This window comes from Bos mutus, chromosome 11 (assembly GCF_027580195.1).
Source record: "Bos mutus isolate GX-2022 chromosome 11, NWIPB_WYAK_1.1, whole genome shotgun sequence".
Classification (NCBI taxonomy): Eukaryota; Metazoa; Chordata; class Mammalia; order Artiodactyla; family Bovidae; genus Bos; species Bos mutus.
In genome coordinates, this window is record NC_091627.1 from 45,468,286 (window position 1) to 45,490,276 (window position 21,991).

General features: G+C 35.1%; 1 protein-coding gene across 5 annotated transcripts in view; it reads right to left on the reverse strand.

Annotated features, from left to right (window-relative positions):
• The window catches only part of EHBP1 (EH domain binding protein 1), a 355,495-nt gene that overhangs the window by 186,004 nt on the left and 147,500 nt on the right, over nt 1-21,991 (reverse strand). For all 5 annotated transcript variants that reach the window (XM_070379386.1, XM_070379385.1, XM_070379384.1 and 2 more), the window contains exon 8: nt 3,195-3,317. In XM_070379386.1, coding sequence (XP_070235487.1) covers nt 3,195-3,317 — 123 coding nt within the window. The remainder of the gene's footprint in view (nt 1-3,194; nt 3,318-21,991) is intronic.

Here is a 21,991-nt window from a genome sequence, read left to right on the forward strand (position 1 = left end):
TCACTATACTAAGTTGTCCCACCCCAAACTGATATATAAAAATTTCTGCTTTTAAAAAAAACATAAAATGAACTTAATTTTGGAATGGTCTCTAGTAGTTACACAAGCAGAGATCACTTAGGAATCTGAAAATTCATTCTGGAATATATCAAAAATACACCATATGTCACTGAATTTGTTTTTGTGAAGTCGTCAAAGACCAGGTTTCTGTATACTATAAGACCTTAAATCTTTACAGCTTTTAATGGGCCTTTTCAACATAATTCATATTCAGTCAATACTTTATATAATAACATAAAGGAATAACAAGACTTAAAAGTTGAAAGAGCTACATTAAAATCATACTGAGCAGATAGATGTGTTCCACTAAATTCTAAATTTTACTACAAATTTCAATTTGAAAACAAAGGTACTCTTAAAAATAAAATTCTGACTTCACAGCACAAAAAGCACTATGATAGTATTATGTCCTTCAAAAATACTTATGGAGTACTTAGTACCAGCATTTTGCTTTTATGTTTATTAATATTTTAAAACAAAAGCAGGGAGAGCTTCACAGCAGTTCAGTGGTTAGTACTCTGTGCTTTCACTGTCATGGGCCTGGGTCCAATCCCTGGTTAGGGAACTAAGATCCCATAAGCTGCATAGCGTGGCCCCCACCAAAAAAAAAAAAAAAAAAAAAAAAACACCCCAAACTGGAATGTATAATAAAACTGTTTAAAATTTAGATTTTAATGATATAAACACTTCCCTAAATTGGAAAAAAGTTTCAGAGAGCTGATAATCACAGAACAGTTCAAAAGTAATTTTAATTATGCCATGCAACTCTAACAAAATATTTCTAGGAGAAGAAGGCAGAAAATTGGTTATTAAAATATTCAAGAAAAATAATTGTTTCATAAGTGACATTTCAAACAATATAATCCAATTAACATAAAAATCTCTTCATTGACATATATATATGATTTTCATATTTTAGAGTCAAACTACTTTTACTTATACTTTATACATTAGTCCAGAAAAATTATTTTGTCTTTATATTGAAAAGATAACTAAAACAAACAACTCTAAATTGAAATTCTATACACCATGGTGAAGCAATCATAAAGTATTGAACAGAATTCATAAAATCATAATAAATCAACAGTGAAATGAATTTAAAAACAGCCTAAGGTAGAGAAGAGACTCAGTAACTGTATCTTTAGTAACACCAGGATAATACTCAAACACCACTATAACCTTTATACTAATCTAAATGAAGCATTTTCTTTTCTCTGAGCGTAGAAGAGACTGAAGAGTTTTTTTGCCCACTCAATTTTTTATTAACAAAATAGACAAAAGCTGTTTAATGGAAATACCATTTTTATTTTTACTTTCAGGTAAAGGATTACAAAAATTGATCCAAGCAAGTTCATAAGTTATAAAACCAAAAGCAAGAAAGTACTCAAACTATAGAGCAAGATTTAAAGATGATAGAATAGCAACAAAGGAGAGTTTAAGATGAGATTATTTCATTTAAAGGATAACATACATTTTAAAATGACTTTCTAAACAGGTCACTGAAGCACAGACTGTCATGAATCTAAAAGGAGAAATAAAACTATAAAAGCAAAACAAAAAAAAAACAAATATCTAAACAACCACAACACATTTTTTTCTTTCCTAACTACTTGCATTACTTGAGAATGCATGTTTTTAATCATAAAAATTAATAATAAATTATTTCAAGAAAAATGAGTATTCTTCTCATAGAAAATACTTATTCTAAAGTCTTCAAGAAGTGTTTATTTAAAGAAAATATTGGCTGTCAAGTTTATTCTTAGCTCTATAGGCATAATTAAAGATTCTGAATCAGGCTCTCTTAACCTTTCCAAAATAGAGATACAATATATACATTATGTAGTACTCTTTTCTATACCTTGGAAACAGACACACATATGTTTTTTAAAAATTACTTATTTAATTTTAAAATGAAAAGCTCAAATACTCCTATCTCAAAATATTTTGGTAATTTTTTTTAACTCAGTGTATTCAGACATATATACTATGTTATTAAGGAGCTTTGTGGTCAAAAAAAGACACTTGATTAGTAATCTTAGCTCCAACTCCACCTCCATTTACCTGAAGTTCTTATTCAAATCACTTAATTCCTCTGGGCCTCAGCTCCCTAATCTGTGAAAAGAGGCTGCTGAACCAGATTACTTCTAAGATGTATTATAATCATTAAGATTTCAAATACTTTAATATAAAATTAGTCACAAAAAAATACAATCTCAGTAATCTAAACTTACTAATTTAGAATTTGGTAAGAAGGGAGAAAGTAAAGGAAGGAGAAGAAGAAGAAGTAGATTATGAAATGATATTGCTCTAATACAGTGAATCCTTAAATTGAAATCGTATTTTCACCATGATCGGCAGTAGCAAAATTCTTTAAAGCTCATGAGGATGTCATAAAAGCAGTCTAAAACATGCAAACAGGGGTTACCCATTCTTGCATTTACTTTGAGCAAACAGATTTTAATTAAACAAAGGTCTTATTTCTTTAAAGCTCTTTTCTAAGCTTTAATAGTTTGAAACTACTTGATAAGAAAAATGACTAAGGAAAAAAAAACCTTGGTTTTATTTCTTCTATATATGTTGTATATATGACAGGAGTAGCTCTTAATCTTTTCTTCTGTTCTGTGACATTCACATGCACAATTTAATTTTTGTTACTGAGAATAATTCCCAGCTAGAGACAGGGAATTAGGGGTGGAGAGGCTCATCAGACTGAGGTGTGAGGGTGGAGAAGCCATATAAAGAGAGAGGCCACCTCCATCATCCTAATATGGGTATTTCCCACAACCTGATCTTGCTTGGTAAGGCCAAAATAATGAGACTTTACTGTATGCCAGCTAAGTAAAATACTGTTATATCTAATATTAGAGCTTTCCTATTTGACCAAACTAATACAGAGTTAAAAAAAAATAAGCCCCAAGTAAATGTCTATGTAGGCTTTCTTTTTTCTTTAAAAATAGTTCAATAGAAGCTATCCAGAATTGCTAATCAATTGCAAGTGGTATTGAATAAATAATAGTCATTATAAACAAAATTTATAAGTCTTTAAAACAAAACAAAAAAATCTCTTTCTGTCCTTACAAATCATGAGAACTTGACTAAATAAAGACTTCAAAAGTAAAGAAAAAATGTGCTACCTTCTGAATCAGGATCTCCAAACGGGTTTAATTCTGCTACATCAGGATCACCAAATGGATTTAAATTCACAGTGGCCAAGTCCTTTTCTGCTTCATCCAAAAAGTTAAGTTTGTTGATAAGCTCTGAAAATAAACACATGTGTCAGTTCACTGTGGTTACATAGAGTTAAGCATAATTATCATTCATTCATGAAACATTTCAAACTGTAAAAATTTACACTAATAATACCTGCAAATAATAAGACATAGCATTTTACCAATGAAAGAATGCCATTCAAGTATTTTGTAGCATACCAACATATTCGAATAAAATAAAACAGACATATGCATATGAATTTGAAAATAACAGAAAATAGAGAAACTCATCTCAATCTTACTTGATTCAATAAAAAAGTACTAACATATATTGAGAAAAAACGTCTTTCACTCCTAAATTAATGAATAATTCAAACTGATGTAATATAAGCAAATATTTCTAAAACAATGTTGTTACAATATATAAGCTAACTCAAGAAATATGTCATATGACCAATTATTATCTTATAAGATATTTTAAAATCACTGCCTATCATCCTGATACGGGTTTTGCTAAAGATGGTAAGTTCTGTTATGCTGTTGCCTGTTGGTGCACTACAAATTACCAAAGAAAATTTATTAAAGGAAATGCACAAAGACAAAACTGACAGCTAAGTACAGACAGAAAGTCAAGAGGTAGCAGGTCACAGTAAATACAGGCAATCAGAAGCAGAAAGAAAGGAAGAAAGCTCTTAGACCTTCAGAGGAACTGGCTGATTTAGCTGAAGGCATATTTGCTTGCTTTATGCAGTCATCTTGATCTTCATCTAAGCTGCTCAGAGCATTCAATTGGTTTACAATTTCTGTAAACAGAAGCCAGTCAAGACAAATGTAAGGAAAGGTCACTTAATTAAAGAGTCATAGAAGCATGCTGTTACTCAAAAAGACAAAGAGAGGGGATATTTGGTTAATCAAAAGAATACAGTCCGAGGATGTTATTTTGATAAACTATAACAGATGTATTTAACTGAAAGTGATGCTGTACTCATATTTAAAATAGAGAACATTTTTGTTAAAATTTATATTAGTACTATTAACTAGGTTAACAAATACAAAACAAAGATAATAACCCATTGGCTTTCATATTCTACATTTGTAAAATAGGGCTTTAAATGAATGCATTAAAAATAGAAAAGAAAAATTTTCATCAGATACCATAGAAAATATGTGCTATTTGTTTTATAGTATTCTAAATTTAAATTAAAGGATTTAAGAATATATCTACATGAATCATGAACATAATAAGCACTTGTTAATATTCTAGAATGTTAAAAATCAGCACAAAATAACAAAAGCAGGCAATAGCTATTTTCTACTCCTGCTTTCTAGGGAATTTGTGCTTTTAAGGGAACTCCTGAGTATTTGCTTCAGGATATCTTATTTAGCCAGTAAGAGACAGAATAAAAAAGACAGGAACAGACAGCAAAATATTAAAATAAAAATTCATTCTGTGCATAAATAGAATTTTAAAAATTGAGTCATACACGTTTTGGACAACTCCAAATATGTGAAATTATGATTCACTGGGTGAAAATTAGCTTGGAATAAAATATTAAGAACCTACTAGAGTATTCTAGTTAATCCTTGCTATTTCCAAAGTTAAAACTTGGCAATAACTTAGGCATTAGGACAAACCAAACAGATCCAGATCATTCAGTGGAAAATAAAATGGTTAGAAATAGAAAACAGTCGCAAATTCAGCATTAAAATGCTGTTCTTTAACACGCAAATCTAGAGTCTAAATTTTATTTGAACCACATAATATAAATACATGGTTGTAATAAGGTTGTCTTCATCCAATCATTTGTTGTTGAACAAATAAATACTTATTTATCACTCTGAGCCAAGTACCATGTTTGGAACATAAGAATGAAAAAAATATCAGGCACAGTTTTGCCCTCATGGAATTTACCATTGATAAAGAAAGAAATTAACACTGAAAAAGACCATAAACGACTACTAGAAAAACCGACAAACTTATTCTTTTCCCTTGTCTGAATGAGAAATATATTTTGTATGAATAAAACTGCCTGAGATAGTCAATCATAGAAAATAAAAAAGAGTAAACAGAATTAATACTAACTGGACTCTTAGTCTGTGAATAATATGAGCTAAATAATCAGTTTTTATAAAGTATCTTCTTCCATTTTATCCTTCCAATAGTTTAAATCTCATTCTGACTCAAATTAACCTAGCAAATTCCTTAATAGGAAGAATTCATTCTTAAATTAGATTTTTTACCCCAAACTACTAGTTACTGTGACTTTGCAATTTTCAAGGAAGTGTAATAGGAGAATCTATGCTATGTGACTACAAGTGCATGACTGACTTTTTTTCATTCATTACTAGTTTTGTATTTTTAAAAGTTTGCAGATATTTATTTTTAACTTAAAAAAACATGAAAAAAACAAATATTAATAACATTAGTTAACAGCAGTTAACCTCTATTAAGAAGTAGAAAGGGCTCTGCATATGTTATTAGTTGATTCTCAAGAATATCCTGAGGTATTATTACTAATAGTCACATTTTATCATGTATATTAGTATCATTTATTTGCACTGTATTCCCAGATGTGCAATTACTGGTTAAAATATTTTAAAATAATGCTCAAAGATTTGTACTTTCTTTACACATTTTATTTAATATTCTTAGATATATTTTCAATGACAGTAGAAATAATTTATTCAAACACCTTATAAAAGGGGCAATATACGGAATACTAAAGAAACATTAAATTTGGTCCTTACCTTCAAAACATTATTATTGTTCCATTATACACTTTTATGTACAATATGGACATTCATTTAAATACTATCAAAGTGACTATCACATGACTAAATTATTTACATTATAATTTTTCTGAATGTTCAGAATATTTCCTTCTCCTCATCATGCTTTTGGTGATATCTAAAACCACTGATTAAAAAAATCTAAAACCACTGATAAAAAATAAAGTAAAACCACTAAGAGCCACTCCCTCATTAACTAACCCAAAGTAACTACTTATTTCCATTCTCATCTCTGATGATAAATTGTCCTTCCTATCCTAGCTTTCCTTATTTATCCATATCTTAAATAAATCCTTACTTAACACCTAGATCCTCTGCTTCTAGAATTCATTCACAAAGTGATCCAGATCATAAAAAGAAGCAATCTCCAAAGACATACCATTTATCTACATAATAAACATTTCTCAAGTACCTATTATACTTTGGAGAGGCAGATAGATAAGTAAGGCAATATATGATAAATATATGTTATAATTGAGACATGCATCGTAGGCTAAGTGAAACTGGAAGAGAGGCGTATAACTCAGGCTGAGGTTGGCAAGGCTTCCTGGAGTTATTGAGTGAAAATAAGACAAATAGATATCAATGTTATTATTAAAAGAGAAAGAGGAGGGCCTTCCACAACGATGCAAGGGAAGCAAATGAGAATATGATATACCTGAGGAACAGCAAGTTGCTTGGGGGTTAAGATGCCAGGGATGGGGAATGGAATGAGATGAGGTTGGCCAATGTGGTGTCATGAAGGTTACAGTGACCAAAATGAAGAATGTGAAGTTTACTCTGAAAGCTCTGAGAAGCCACTGTAAGATCAAACGCATATTTTAGAAACATCCATTCCAGGAGCAACATGGTAGCAACAACTGAATAAAACAGGATAGGAAGATAAAAGATGAGCAGTTCAGCATCACCATTTCATGAAGGGAGGGACTTAGTAAATATTTGCTAATTAAAGAATAAATTAAGACGAAAGTTTTGAAGGTTTTAATTTGACATGGGGGGTGGGGAAAGGAATCTTGGATACCTGCCAAGTTTCTGTCTTGGGTGACTGTGTGGACATTAGTTCTAGAACTATAGAGGGGGCTATTCAGTTTGGCCATACCAAGCTACAGTTGCCTGTGAAACTTATGAAAATAAGTCAATTGGTATTTGCATATGCCGATGCAGAGCCTAAAATACAAATTTTGTTATATATTTCTCCTTTAAAAAAAAAGTACTTTTCTGTTACTTCCAAATTTCTTGCAGTCAATATGTTTTACATGTATAATCAGAAAAACAGAAGTTAAAACTTTAAAAGGAGGTTCACAACACAAATTCCCAGAATTTTTTTATGTGGGACACTTTCCTAGTAATATACCACCCTGATCAAAAAAATTCCCTGGCCCAATGTATTTATATATTTTATTATTTATTAAAGATTTATTTCACCAAAAGTCTATACGTTGGAAAATGTTATTTAATAATGATATGTAATAGCACAAATATAATTTCTACCTACCCTAGCACTACTGAAATTGAGCAATAAACCTATAGTGCAGTATTAAGTCATCGGTAACAGTGTGTCCATCTAGACTTGTTTCATATTGGTGAGAATAAGAAGGCAAACTAAATTAGGGGCAAGCAATCGAAGCACAGGGTCAAGTAATTTGAGACTCTTCTTTATTGTTAGGAAGGCAAAAGAAGATAGAAATTGACCATGAGAGATTATCACACTGGACCAAAACAGGGGGATGGAAGTACTGTCACAAAGAATAGGTGGGTTTTTCTTTTTAAGAAAGACTGTAGTGGAGTTAAAAGGGCCAGTGTGGGGGTGGGGTGGGGGCTACCTAGAGCTACAACATACCTACAAATCTTGTAGCATCCTCATTCTTCCCTCCAAAGTATAGGATTCAGTACAGGCATATCTCATTTTAAGATAGTAACACTGCAACCTCTTGACATAGATCAAGTTTCCAAGGATGTCACTTTTCTCATAGGCTTTAAGCCCATAAATATTTGATTTATGGATATAACTAATATGTTTAATAATGTGATTTTCAATCCCATTAGCAGATCATATTGCAAATGAATGAATGAATAAACTGAATGAAAGTCCTAATACTAGCCATAATTTTTATAAAGGCAGAAAAACATACACCTTATTTTTAAATTTTGGCAATTGTGTTTTTAATCTAGTGTTTATCTTATATCTATCCATATATCTACATGTGTATGTATTATGTATCTATGTACAACACATTTCATTTATCTCTAGAAACGTTAGTTTTAGCTACCAACCTAAAATTTGGTGGCTTAAAACAAATTATCATCTCTCACAGTTCTGTGGATTGACTGGACTCAGCCGAGTGGCTCATTGCAGTTAGAGAGTGGCTTGGGATTAAATCACCAAAACACTGAACTGGGCTGGATGTCTAAAACTGTTTCTTCAAACGCATGTTTGGTGTTTCAGCTGAGAGGCTGGAACAACTGAAGACTGTTCAGGCATCTCTCTCTCCTCCCCACCCCCCACTGTAAACAGCTGTCAATATGGGTATTTTGGGGTTTCCTTTCAACACAGCAATCCCGGGTAGCGGGACATTTTATATGGCATCTGGTATCTCCCACAAAATGCACTACAAGGGGCTCAGGTAGAAGCTACAACTTAGCTTTGGAAGTTACAGAATGTCACTTCCTCACTGCATTCTATTGATTAAAAGTGATTTATGGAACCAGCCCAGAAGACAGGGAGGGGGCTACAAAAGGGCATGAATACTGGGAGGTCCGTTTCACTCACTGGAGGACAATCTTTGAAGACCAGCTACCACACAGTAGACCAATAAATGAGAAAGTTGAAATCATTCATTTTCTTACTAATCTAATGAATTTATTATAATTCTCACATTACCTTCCAGCATTTTACTCATGCACATATATGAAAGGTATAAATCTTAAAATGTACAGTTCAATGAATTTTGACAAATGTATATACATCCATGTGACACAAGAGGCAGAGTACTACACCACCACCAAATTCCCACTAATTCTGTCATGCCTCTTTTCAGACAATCTCCAAATACACTAGCTGACACTATGCTAATATTTTTAACACCAGATTAGTTTTGCCTCTTCCAGAACATCATGTAAATGGAATCATACAGTACATAAATTCAGTTCAGTCACTAGTTGTGTCTGATTCTTTGCAACCACATGGACTGCAGCACACCAGGCCTCCCTGTACATCACCAACTCCCGGAGTTGACTCAAACTCATTTCCATTGAGTTGGTGATGCCATACAACCATCTCATCCTCTGTCGTTCCCTTCTCCTCCTGACTTCAATCTTTCCCAGCATTAGGGTCTTTTCAAATGAGTTAGTTCTTCACATCAGGCGGCCAGAGTATTGGAGTTTCAGCTTCAACATTAGTCCTTCCAATGAACACCCAGAATTGATTTCCTTTAGGATGGACTGGCTGGATCTCCTTGCAGTTCAAGGGACTCTCAAGAGTCTTCTCCAACACCACAGTTCAAAAGCATCAATTCTTCAGCGCTCAGCTTTCTTTATAGTTCAACTCTCACATCCATACATGACCACTGGAAAAACCATAGTCTTGACTAGACGGACTTTTGTTGGCAAAGTAATGTCTCTGCTTTTCAATATGCTGTCTAGGTTGGTCATAACTTTCCTTCCAAGGAGCAAGCGTCTTTTAATTTCATGGCTGCAGGCACCATCTGCACTGATTTTGGAGCCCCCAAAAATAAAGTCAGCCACTGTTTCCCCATCTATTTGCCATGAAGTGATGAGACCGGATGCCATAATCTTAGTTTTCTGAATGTTGAGCTTTAAGCCAACTTTTTCACACTCCTCTTTCACTTTCATCAAGAGGCTCTTTAGTTCTTCTTCGCTTTCTACCATAAGGGTGGTGTCATCTGCATATCTGAGGTTACCGATATTTCTCCCAGCAATCTTGATTCTAGCTTGTACTTCATCCAGCCCAGTGTTTCTCATGATGTACTCTGCATATAAGTTAAATAAGCAGGGTGACAATATACGGCCTTGACATACTCCTTTCCCTATTTGGAACCAGTCTGTTGTTCCATGTCCAGTTCTAACATTGCTTCCTGACCTGCATACAGATTTCTCAGGAGGCAGGTGAGGTGGTCTGGTATTCCCATCTCTTTCAGAATTTTCCACAATTTGTGGTGATCCACACAGTCAAAGACTTTGACATAGTCAAAAAGTAGAAACAGATGTTTTTCTGAATCTCTTTTGCTTTTTTGATAATCCAGGGAATGTTGTTAATTTGATCTCTGGTTCCTCTGCCTTTTCTAAAACCAGCTTGAACATCTGCAAGTTCACAGTTCATGGACTGTTGAAGCCTGGCTTGCAGATTTTTGAGCATTACTTTACTAGCGTGTGAGATGAGTGCAATTGTGCGGTAGTCTGAGCATTCTTTGGCATTGCCTTTCTTTGGGATTGGAATAAAAACTGACCTTTTCCAGTCCTGTGGCCACTGCTGAGTTTTCCAAACTTGCTGGTTATTGAGTACAGCACTTTCACAGCACCATCTTTTAGGATTTGAAATAGCTCAACTGGAATTCCATCACCTCCACTAGCTTTGTTCGTGTGATGCTTCCTAAGGCCCACTTGACATCACATTCCAGGATGTCTGGCTCTAGGTGAGTGATCACACCATCATGATTATCTGGGTGTGAAGATCTTTTTTGTATAGTTCTTCTGTGTATTCTTGCCACCTCTTCTTAATATCTTCTGCTTCTGTTAGGTCCATACCATTTCTGTCCTTTATCAAGCCCATCTTTCCATGAAATGTTGCCTTGGTATCTCTAATTTTCTTGAAGAGATCTCTAGTCTTTCCCATTCTATTGTTTTCCTCTATTTCTTTGCACTGATCACTGAGGAAGGTTTTCTTATCTCTCCTTGCAATTCTTTGGAACTGTGCATTCAAATGGGTGTATCTTTCCTTTTCTCCTTTGCTTTTCACTTCTCTTCTATTCACAGCTATTTGTAAGGCCTCCTCAGACAGCCATTTTGCTTTTTTGCATTTCTTTCTCTTGGGCATGGTCTTGATCCCTCCCTCCTGTACCAACCTCTATCCACAGTTCATCAGGCAATCTATCAGATCTAATCCCTTGAATCTATTTCTCACTTCCACTGTATAATCCTAAGGGATTTGACTTAGGTCACACCTGAATGGTCTAGTGGTTTTCCCCACTTTCTTCAATTTAAGTCTGAATTTGGCAACAAGGTTTCACGATCTGAGCCACAGTCAGCTCTGAGTCTTGTTTTTGCTGACTGTATAGAGCTTCTCCATCTTTGGCTGCAAAGAATATAATCAATCTGATTTTGGTATTGACCATCTGGTAACGTCCATGTGTAGAGTCTTCTCTTGTGTTGTTGGAAAAGGGCGTTTGCTATGACCAGGTCGCCATTAACCCCACCATAGAGCAGCCAGAACTTAAACAGGACTAGGAAATAGACTCTTGGCGGGCACAAACAGAACCTTGTGCACACCAGGACCCAGGAGAAAGGAGTAGTGACCCCACAAAAGACTGACCCAGACTTGCCCAGAAGTGTCCAGAAATCTGCAGCGGAGACATAGGTCAGTGGTGGCCTGCTGCTGGGCTGGGAGTACTGAGTGCAGCAGTGCATGCATGGGACCTTTTGAAGGAGGTCGCCATTATCTTCATTAACTCCACATAATTTGGTCCCAGGTAAATAGCCAGGAGGGAACACAGCTCCACCATCAACAGAAAATTGGATATAAGATGTACTGAGCATGGCCCCACCCATCAGAACAAAACCCAGTTTCCCCCTCAGTCAGTCTCTCCCATTAGGAAGCTTCCATAAGACTCTTATCCTTCTCCATCAGAGGGCAGAGAGATTGAAAACAATCACAGAAAACTAACCATTCTGATCACATGGACCACAGCATTGTCTAATTCAATGAAACTGTGAGCCATGCCGTGTAGTGCCACCCAAGATGGACAGGTCATGGTGGAGAGTTCTGAAAAAATGTGGTCTACTGGAGAAAGGAATGGCAAACCACTTCAGTATTCTTGCCTTGAGTACCCCTGAACAGTATGAAAAGGCAAAAAGATAGGACACTGAAAGATGAACTCCCAAGGTTGGTAGGTGCCCAATATGCTACTGGAGATCAGTGGAGAAATAACTCCAGAAAGAATAAACAGATGGAGCCAAAGCAAAAACACCACCCAGTTGTGGATGTGACTGGTGACAGAAGCAAAGTCCAATGCTGTAAAGAGCAATATTGCATAGGAACCTGGAATGTTAGATCCATGAATCGAGGCAAATTGGAAGTGGTCAAACAGGAGATGGCAAGAGTGAACATCGACATTTAGGAATCAGCAAACTAAAATGGACTGGAATGGGTGAAATTGACTCAGATGACCATTTTATCTACTACTGTGGGCAAGAATCCCTTAAAAGAAATGGAGTAGCCATCATAGTCAACAAAAGAGTCCGAAATGCAGTACTTGGATGCAATCTCAAAAACGACAGAATGATCTGTTTGTTTCCAAGGCAAATCATTCAATATCACGGTAATCCAAGCTATGCCCCAACCAGTAACACTGAAGAAGCTGAAGTTGAACGGTTGGTTCTGTGAAGACCTGCAAGACCTTCTAGAACTAACACCCAAAAAAGATGTCCTTTTCATTATAGGGGACTGGAATACAAAAGTAGGAAGTCAAGAGACACCTGGATTAACAGGCAAATTTGGCCTTAGAGTACAGAATATAGTACATACACTTATGTAAATCCTTTTTCACTCAGCATGATAGTTTTGAGATCTAGCCATGTTGCTGAACACATCAGTAGTTCATTTTTATTGCTGAATAGTATTCCATTCACAAATATAATATGCTTCAGCCATATTGTTGTTGATGTACATATACCTGAGCTGTTTCCAGTTTGGGGCTCTTTTGAATAAAATATTATGAACATTTTTATGCTAGTCTTTTCTGGATACATGTTTTCTTAAGGATAAAGATTCCACTCCACAAGGAGCGGAATGCTTGGTCAGAGGGTACATTTTTATAATATTTATTAATGTTATTAATGTTTATTTTTATAAACATATGCCCTAGGTATATCTGTAGTGTTTATAAGAAACTTCCCAAGTGACCTTACTATTATATTCTTCATGAACAATGGATGAGAGTTCCAGTAGGTCCACATCCTTACCAACACTGAGAATTTATTGCCAGTTTTTAAAATTTTAACCACTTGGGGAATGTGGAGCTATATTTCATGATGATTTTAATTTGCTTTTCCCTGATGACAAGTGACTCTAACAAGATTTTCTAATGCTTACTGGCTAACGATGTATCTTTCTTCATGAACCACAGGTTCAAATCCTTGCCCATTACCACACACAAAAAAAGGGGGGGTTGTCTTTTTATTATTGAGTTAGAGGACATTAAAATCACCTATTCCAGATACAAGTCAGATATATGCATTTTGAGTATTTTCTTCTAGTCTGTAAATTGCCCATACATTTTCTTATTGGCCTATTTCAATAGTATGCATCTTAAAGTTTGACAAAGTCAATTCATCAAATTTTTCTTTCATGGTTGTTACTTTCTGTGTCTTGTGTAATATAAGAACCTTCTGTCCACTCTTAGGCCACAAATATAGTCTCTTTTTTTCCAGAGGCTTTATAGTTTTAGCTTCTACATTTAGGTCCATGATTTACCTTGAATTAATGTTTGTATACATGTGGGAATTGAGACTCATTCCATACAGATATCTAGGTGTTTCAACATAATTTGTTGAAAATCTTTTCTTTACTGAACTGTCCTGTACCTTTGCTAAAATTAATTCACCAAAGACGTTTCTATTTCAGGACTTCATGTTTTGTTCCACTCATCTTTCCTATGCCAACACCATACTATCTTAATTATCACAGCTTTATAGTAAATCTTGATGTCAGACAGTATTAACAATTCTGTTCCTTTTCAATATTGTTTGGGCTATTCAGTTCCTTTATAAATCCAACTGTATTTCAGAATCAGCTATCAATGTCTACTCTTTAAAAAGCTTGCTAAGGGACTTCCTGATGGTCTAGCAGTTAAAAATCCGCCTTCCAATGCAGGGAACCTGGGTTCATTCTCCGATTAGGGAACCAGGATCCCACATGCCGCAGGGCAACTAAGCCAGCACACCACAACTATGCGAGCATGCCGCAATTAGTGACCCTGCACGCTTGAGAGCCTGTATGCCAGAACTAGAGTCCGCACTCCAGAACTACTAAAGCCCATGCTCTAGAGCCTGTGCTCTGCAACAAGAGAAGCCCATGCACCACAATGAAGAACCCAGCACAGTCAGAAAAAAAAGCCTGCTAGGATTATGAATGGCACTGAGTTGAACATAGATCTATTTGGGGAGAAGATAACATCTTTACAATATTGAGTTCTCTAATCTATGAACATAGAATCTCTATTTAATAAGATCTTCTTTAATTACCTTCAATAATGTATTATAGCTTTCAGGGTAGAGGTTTTTCTACATCTTTTGCTAAATTCATTTTGAAGAAGTCTATGTTACTTTCAGCCTCCTTTGTAAATGAAATTGTTTCATTAACCTTATCTTCCAAATGTTTACTGTTCATATACAAAAATATAAATTTTCTATATTGATTTTGTATCATGTGCCCTTGCTAAGGTCTTCAGTACAATATTGAATAAAAGTGGAGACAGCAAACATCCTGGCCTTGATCCCAATCTCTGGAGGAAAAGTGTTCAGTGTTTCGTCATTATATATGATGTTAGCTCACCACAGATGCCATTTATCAAAATGAAGAAATTCCTTTATATTAAAACTTCTGAGAAATTGGTATTGAATTTTTTCAAATGTTCCTTTCTGCATCTATTGAGGTAATTATATGATTTTTCTCCTTTATTCTGTTACTATGGTTAAAGCAACCTTGCATTTCTAGGATAAATCCTTAAAGAATGCATATGGGTACTTAGAATATTAATTGTCTCTTGTCTCTTTCCTAAATAAATACTGGAGATCGTCCAACTTCTCCTTCAGAGTTCTTACTTCCCTTGTGGTTCTGTCAGATGGACTCTCAGTATCCACAGAATTCTCCCAGAGTCTTGCTTGGGGTGCTAGATAATGTTCAGTTGTCTTTAGTACCAACCAAGCAGCATTATGGTTTAAGAGTCACATAGAAAGCAGGCTGAATTTGTAGTTTCTATCTTCGGCCATTTCTACTATTCTTTCAGTTGATACATTTGAGTTCTAAACACTGAGAAGAAATGTTCTTGCTATCTTCAGTCTCTCATCCTAGTGTCTCAAACTCCTTTAAGAGTTAGCTTGATACTTTGCAAACTTTTTAGCTCAAGACACTAGAAATGCCCCACCTCTCTGCTTCTATTTTCCAACCTTACAACCTAAATAGCAGATGCGATATTCCAGAAATTCTCATCCTTCACACAGATTTCCAAAATAGGTGGTCATTTTAATTTATTGTTACTTTATAGAGTCCACAGCAATTCTATGATTTTGTTAATTTGTCTCCTAAGTACCAGAGTGTAAACCCCAGAAGCAAAAAACCAGAAGTAAAAAAAACGGACAAATTAATAGATGTATTTTCTGACCAGAGCCCCAGGTTAATTCTGAGAAACCTTTTAATCTAAGAAAAGAGACCTATTTATCCCTATCGATAACCCTAGCAAGTAGGACATTTAATCTCAGAGGGCTGAGTCATACCATAATCAACTCTAGATCCTCAAATATGAACTGCTATCTTCTCTACTACCATCTGTGCTGTAAGATTATGTTCCCTGAAGGTAGCCAATATGTCACTTTCTCTTCCTCCTCCTGAATTAACTTTACCAACTATAGAAAAAGGATTAACAAACACCAGGCAATATTGCTCATGGTAAAAATAAATCCTGATATATAAACTGTTCTGGATATGTGTATGTGTGTGTGTTACTCACTCAGTCATGCCGGACTCTTTGCAACCCCATGGACTGTAACCTACCAGGCTCCTCTATCCATGGGATTTCCCAGGCAAGAATACTGGAATGGGTTGCCATTCCCTTCTCCAGGGATTTTCCCCAGCCAGGAATCAAATCCAAGTCTCCTGCATTGTAGGCAGATTCTTTACCAGCTGAATCACCAGGGAAGCCTTTGATTCACCCTGCATCTGGATGGGAGGACTCTAAATGAACTACATACCTAATGGAAGGCCACGGTTTGACCTTCGCTGATTGTGGATATGCATGTAATTGAGCATGTCCCTCACAGGGACCCTGGAAACTATACTTATCAAACTGTTACAAAAGCTATTAGTTCTTGGGCATCATAAATATTGTAAGCCAAGATAATCCCTGTTTCTAACTATATGGATCTAATCTCCTTGTACCCAAGTTGTCATTTGGGGGTAGAGATCAAAGAATAGCAACTGGGCTGCCATTGAAAACTCCAGTGAAAGAGGAATGCTCTGCTGAATGCTGTTTCTTGTCCAATATCCTTCTAAATGAGTTTAATGCCAAGCTTGCGCTATTTGGGTCCTGTGAGTCTGAATGTCTGGTTAAACCTAACTAGAATCACTGCCAATCTCTGCAACAATTATAAGTATACCAGGGAACTTTCAGGTTTCTCATGATGTTTGATTTCCCCAATAATGCTTTTTTGTACACTGCTTCCAGAGAAGGCAATGGCACCCCACTCCAGTACTCTTGCCTGGAAAATCCCATGGACGGAGGAGCCTAGTAGGCTGCAGTCCATGGGATCGCTAGGAGTCGGACACGACTGAGCGACTTCACTTTTCACTATCCTGCATTGGAGAAGGAGATGGCAGCCCACTCCAGTGTTCTTGCCTGGAGAATCCCAGGGACGGGGGAGCCTGGTGGGCTGCCGTTGCACAGAGTCAGACACGACTGGAATGACTTAGCAGCAGTAGCAGTACACTGCTTCATTTAAATCAAATCTTCTTAGCTACATTCAGTAAGACTTTGTCACTTAATGTGACAATGTCACTTTTTTCTCCCATTTCTGTTGGTGTATATTCAGAAATTCAACATGAATCCCAAAGATGATCAAATGAACAAATCCTCATTCAAGTACTGTGAGGTTGCCACATAGAGAGAGGTACTAATTGTTTTGAAACCATATATAATTTTGAATACCTGCTACAGTAAACTTCATATTAAAAGGCTTTGTTTGTTCAGTTCCAATGTCTATCACTCCCACTACATTTCAGTGATTTTTCCAACTACCCATTCATGCATACTGCACCTCTGCAGAAAACATCTATATGGGTAACTTCAATAAAAGGTTCCTACCTAACAGCCAGTCCCTGTATCCACTTAGCAGTGAATTTTATCTCAGATAGAGAAGAGGCTTTTGATCAGTTGGTATCATTTAGTTGCTAAGTCATGTCCAACTCTTTTGCAACCCCATGGACTGTAGCCCGTCAGACTCCTCTGTCCAAGGGATTTTCCAGGCAAGAATACTGGAGTGGGTTGCCATTTCCTTCTCTAGAGGATCTTCTTGACTCAAGGATTGAACCTGCATCTCCTGCACTGCAGGCAAATTCTTTACCGCTGAGCCACCAGGGAAGCCCTTGATCAGTCTAAATTAAATATATACCATGAATTTAATTTTACTTCAAGCAAAGTCTGTAATTTCAGAAGATATACTTTATCAATTACTAATGATTTACAGCTATACTCCATAAGAACATAGGCTAAATGAAGATCCCCTAGGTATCAATCTAAGATATACTCAAAATAATTCTAACAGTCTGTTTAAGAAGTTTGCAGCTTATATATATATTCATATAAATATGAAGAAATAATATGCCCATATAATTTTACTGGAAATAATATATAATTTTATTGGTATAATGTGACTGTATTTTATGCATTCATATTATAACATAAAGATATATTTAATATAGAGAAATTTTTAAATAATTCCTTCCTTTATAAAAATTGCATCAACAATTTTTAAAGCTACAAGGAAGAGTAAATGTAAGCTCTATTATTGCCACTTTATCTGGTAAATAAAAATACCCACCATCCTTTATTTGTACCATATTTACACAATACATTCACTTTGGTTACTCTTAAGTTATTATTCACACATTACTAAGGTTAAATTTTAATATTTTTTTATTATCTTAAAAATATTTTACTCAAACATTTTTAGAGTGGCAGTGCTGGTGCTAAAAACAAACAAACAAACAAACAAAAACTTCTGAGAGTTCATTTCGGAATGAAATTTACATGTGCTAAAAAAATGTAACTAAGGAAGTCAAAATAAGCTGTGTTTTTAATTTAACTGCCATAACATGCTGTGCTATTAATTTAAGTAATTGTCCTCTGCAAATATAATAGAAAATACTGAGTTAAACACGCAAGGAAATACATTTAATGCTCTGCTGCTGCTGCTGCTAAGTCGCTTCAGTCGTGTCCGCCTCTGTGCGACCCCACAGACGGCAGCCCACCAGGCTCCCCCATCCCTGGGATTCTCCAGGCAAGAACACGGGAGTGGGTTGCCATTTCCTTCTCCGATGCATGAAAGTGAAAAGTGAAAGAAGTCGCTCAGTCATGTCCGACTCTTAGCGGCCCCATTGACTGCAGCCTACCAGACTCCTCCACCCATGGGATTTTCCAGGCAAGAGTACTGGAGTGGGGTGCCATTGCCTTCTCTGATTTAATGCTCTAATGACAGTTAAAAAAAATACTGAGGAGAAATATGTTAATGTCAAAGCATAAGTATGTTACAATGATTGTGGCATTACTGACCTAAAACAAACGAAATATCCACTGTCAGTACTTACCTATGCTCCCTCAACACACAGTTTATATTCATTACTTTTGTGTCATGAATTATTTACTCTTGAATTATTTAAGGTCTGAATTATGTGTCTCCTCCAGATCGCATTTCGTCCATCAAATGGGACCATCACATCTCATATTAATATAAGACAGTATAAAGGTCAAAATGAATGGAACAAGACAATAGGTCAGAGTGACAAATGTGGGCTACAATAGGAGAGGGAAGCCCACTCATTCATTTGTGGCCTTTCATTTAAAATATTTTAAACCCTTAGTGTGTTCCAGACAATGTGTTAGAAGCTAGAGAGGAAAAAATGATCAAAATATAGTCTCTACCTTGAAGGAATTGCACAAAATATGGAAAATAAATACATAAATAATAACACAAACCAGTAGCATTCCAAAGAAATTTTGGATCATCAAAAGTAACTTCTATTAGAGTCAGAGAATTTTAGGCTATCGCCAGAAGTTACTTCTGCAGTAGGGATCTTAGAAATTAAAGTATATATGTTTGTTTAAGCAATAAAGGTTGTTATGGTATGAATGTTTGTGTCTCTCAAAATTTATATAATGAAATCCTAATTTACAATGTGATAGTATTAGGAGGTGGGGCATTTGGGAGGTGACTAGGTTATGAGGCTGGATGAGATTAATACTCTTATAAAAGAGGCCCAAAAGAGCTCCCTTGCCCCCATCCACCATGTAAAGAATACAATGAAAAGTCTGTGACCCAGAAGATGGTCCTTACCCAACCATGTTGACACACTGATCTCAGATTTCCAGTCTCCAAAACTGTGAGAAACAAATTTCTGTTGTTTATAAACTACCCAATCTTTGATATTTTGTTATAGCAGCTCAAATGGACTCAGATAAGAGTTCAGCTATAAAATCTAATTACTACTGAATCCTTTCACTAAACCTGTATTGCACTCAAAAATACTGTCCTTTCTTTTCTTTTCAGTAGCAGTGCAGAACTTGTGACATGCTATCACCATTTTTTCCCACTGCTGTGATGAAAATAGTACAACACTGATCAAAATGGCTATAACAATGAAAATGTGTGATATTCTAGTTGCTACTAATGGTATAAATGCCTAACTGAGATTTAGTTTTAACCAAAAGCCATATACAAAGAATAAACCATTTCTCTAATTAAAAGATTAAATTACATCCCAACTGGAATAAAAAACTCATGCTGTAAGAAAATGCATGCATTTGTAAATGGTACAGTGCACAAGGGGCAGAGTGACAATTTTAAATGTAGAGGGCATAAGAGGCTTCTCAGAGGATGTGGCAAAAGAATTAAAATTTGAAGAATAGGTAAGAAGTAGTTGGAATTGGTAAGGAAAGGACATAACTTCCCTTCCTGAAGTACTTCAACTAGCCAAATCAAACAAAGAACTCAAAGACAGCAAAGACATGGCATTTTAAAAATTATTATATAATTCTGCTGACATTATAAACAAGCAAATGTCAGCATTTATTATTGAAAAAAGAAATCCCAAAATGTTACTGAAATAAAAATAATAGCCAGGAGGAGTTGGAAGGAGAGATTCAAATATAGAGAAGAGGAAATCATATTGCATTTCTCATCTTACACAAGGTGAGTCAACATATTCTGCTTCACTTTTAATGTTAGTAGAGAAATACAAGCTCAGTTATCCCTCTGGCTTATTTACTTCAGAGGATACTATTCCAAAATGAAAATATAGGATGTATAACTTTCAAATTACTCTACTGAAGAACATTTAAGAATGGTAAAAATATAAGGAGTGGGTAGAAAAAAATAAGAAGAAAATTCCCAAATAAAAGTATAAAGTAATAGAAATGAAATTAAGTAGGTCAGATAGCAAGAAATATAACAAAATACTGTTTATGAAGAGAAGTATCTAACACAGATAGGATAAAAATAAAGTGATAAATACACCAAATACAAAGAAAGTATGGATTACAAATATCAACATCAGGCAAAAACTTTAGACAACAGGCATTAAATGGTACAAACTGATCAAATTTTAATTCACAACGAAGGTATAAGAATAAATTTTTATGAACTAAATAATTTAGGATTGAAGTTCTCTTTCATTGATGAACTATACACAAAGCATAAGAATATAAATAAGTAAATAATATAAACGTAAACTTGGGTCTAAAAGTTATATGCTGAATCTAACAAAGAGAATATACATATAAAAAGATGTTCATAAAATACTTACAAAAACAGATCATCTATCTATACTACAAAGAAAAAGATCTCAATAATATTTTTTAAAAAATTGAGATATGATAGGCTTCAGAATCTTATTCTAATTAAACTAGAAATAAACACAGCCCATGATAAAGCACATTCTTCTAAACATTCTTGGGTTAAATAAGAAATCAAAACGGCAAACATAAATTAGAAAACAATGCAGCTGACCCTTGAATAAAACAGAGTTTAGGGAACATCAACCCTCTGTACAGTGGAAAATCCACGTATAACCTATAGTTGGCCTTCTATATTCATGGTTCCTTCAAGTCCTCAGTTTCTACATATTCATCTCCACAGATCATGTAGTACTGCAGTATTTACTATTAAAAAATATCTACATTCAAGTGGACCTATGCAGTTCAAATCAATAAAGAGGCAACTGTAATTTATAAAATTTGCTCAGGACAAAACATCTATCTTTGCATACAAGTCTGACCACTTCCTTTTAACAGAAGTAAAAGTAAAGGTCACTGGAGTTGAGGAAGTCACAGAAGTTTTTAATTAAGAAATTAAATTGCTCATCCATGTGATCAAAGGAAATCCCCCATAAAACAGCAAGAATTGAGGCATAGCCAAGAGATAAGTGCCAAAGTACCCAATTAATTTGGAAAAATCACCAAGAGGTGAATAGATGATAGAGTCAAGAGCTATCAATCCAGAAATTGATAGCAATTTCCTAGCTGAAAGGAATATGTATATAGTACTTGATTTTCATTCCAATAATAAAGGTGTAACATCAGTTCCTTAAGTGTGATAGCCAGATTGTTGATAACCATTTATTGACCAATTAATACAGAGGTTTGAACTACTAACCATTTTAGTAGTTTGATCAAACCAGCTATAAGAAATACTTGCATGGAAGCTTCTAT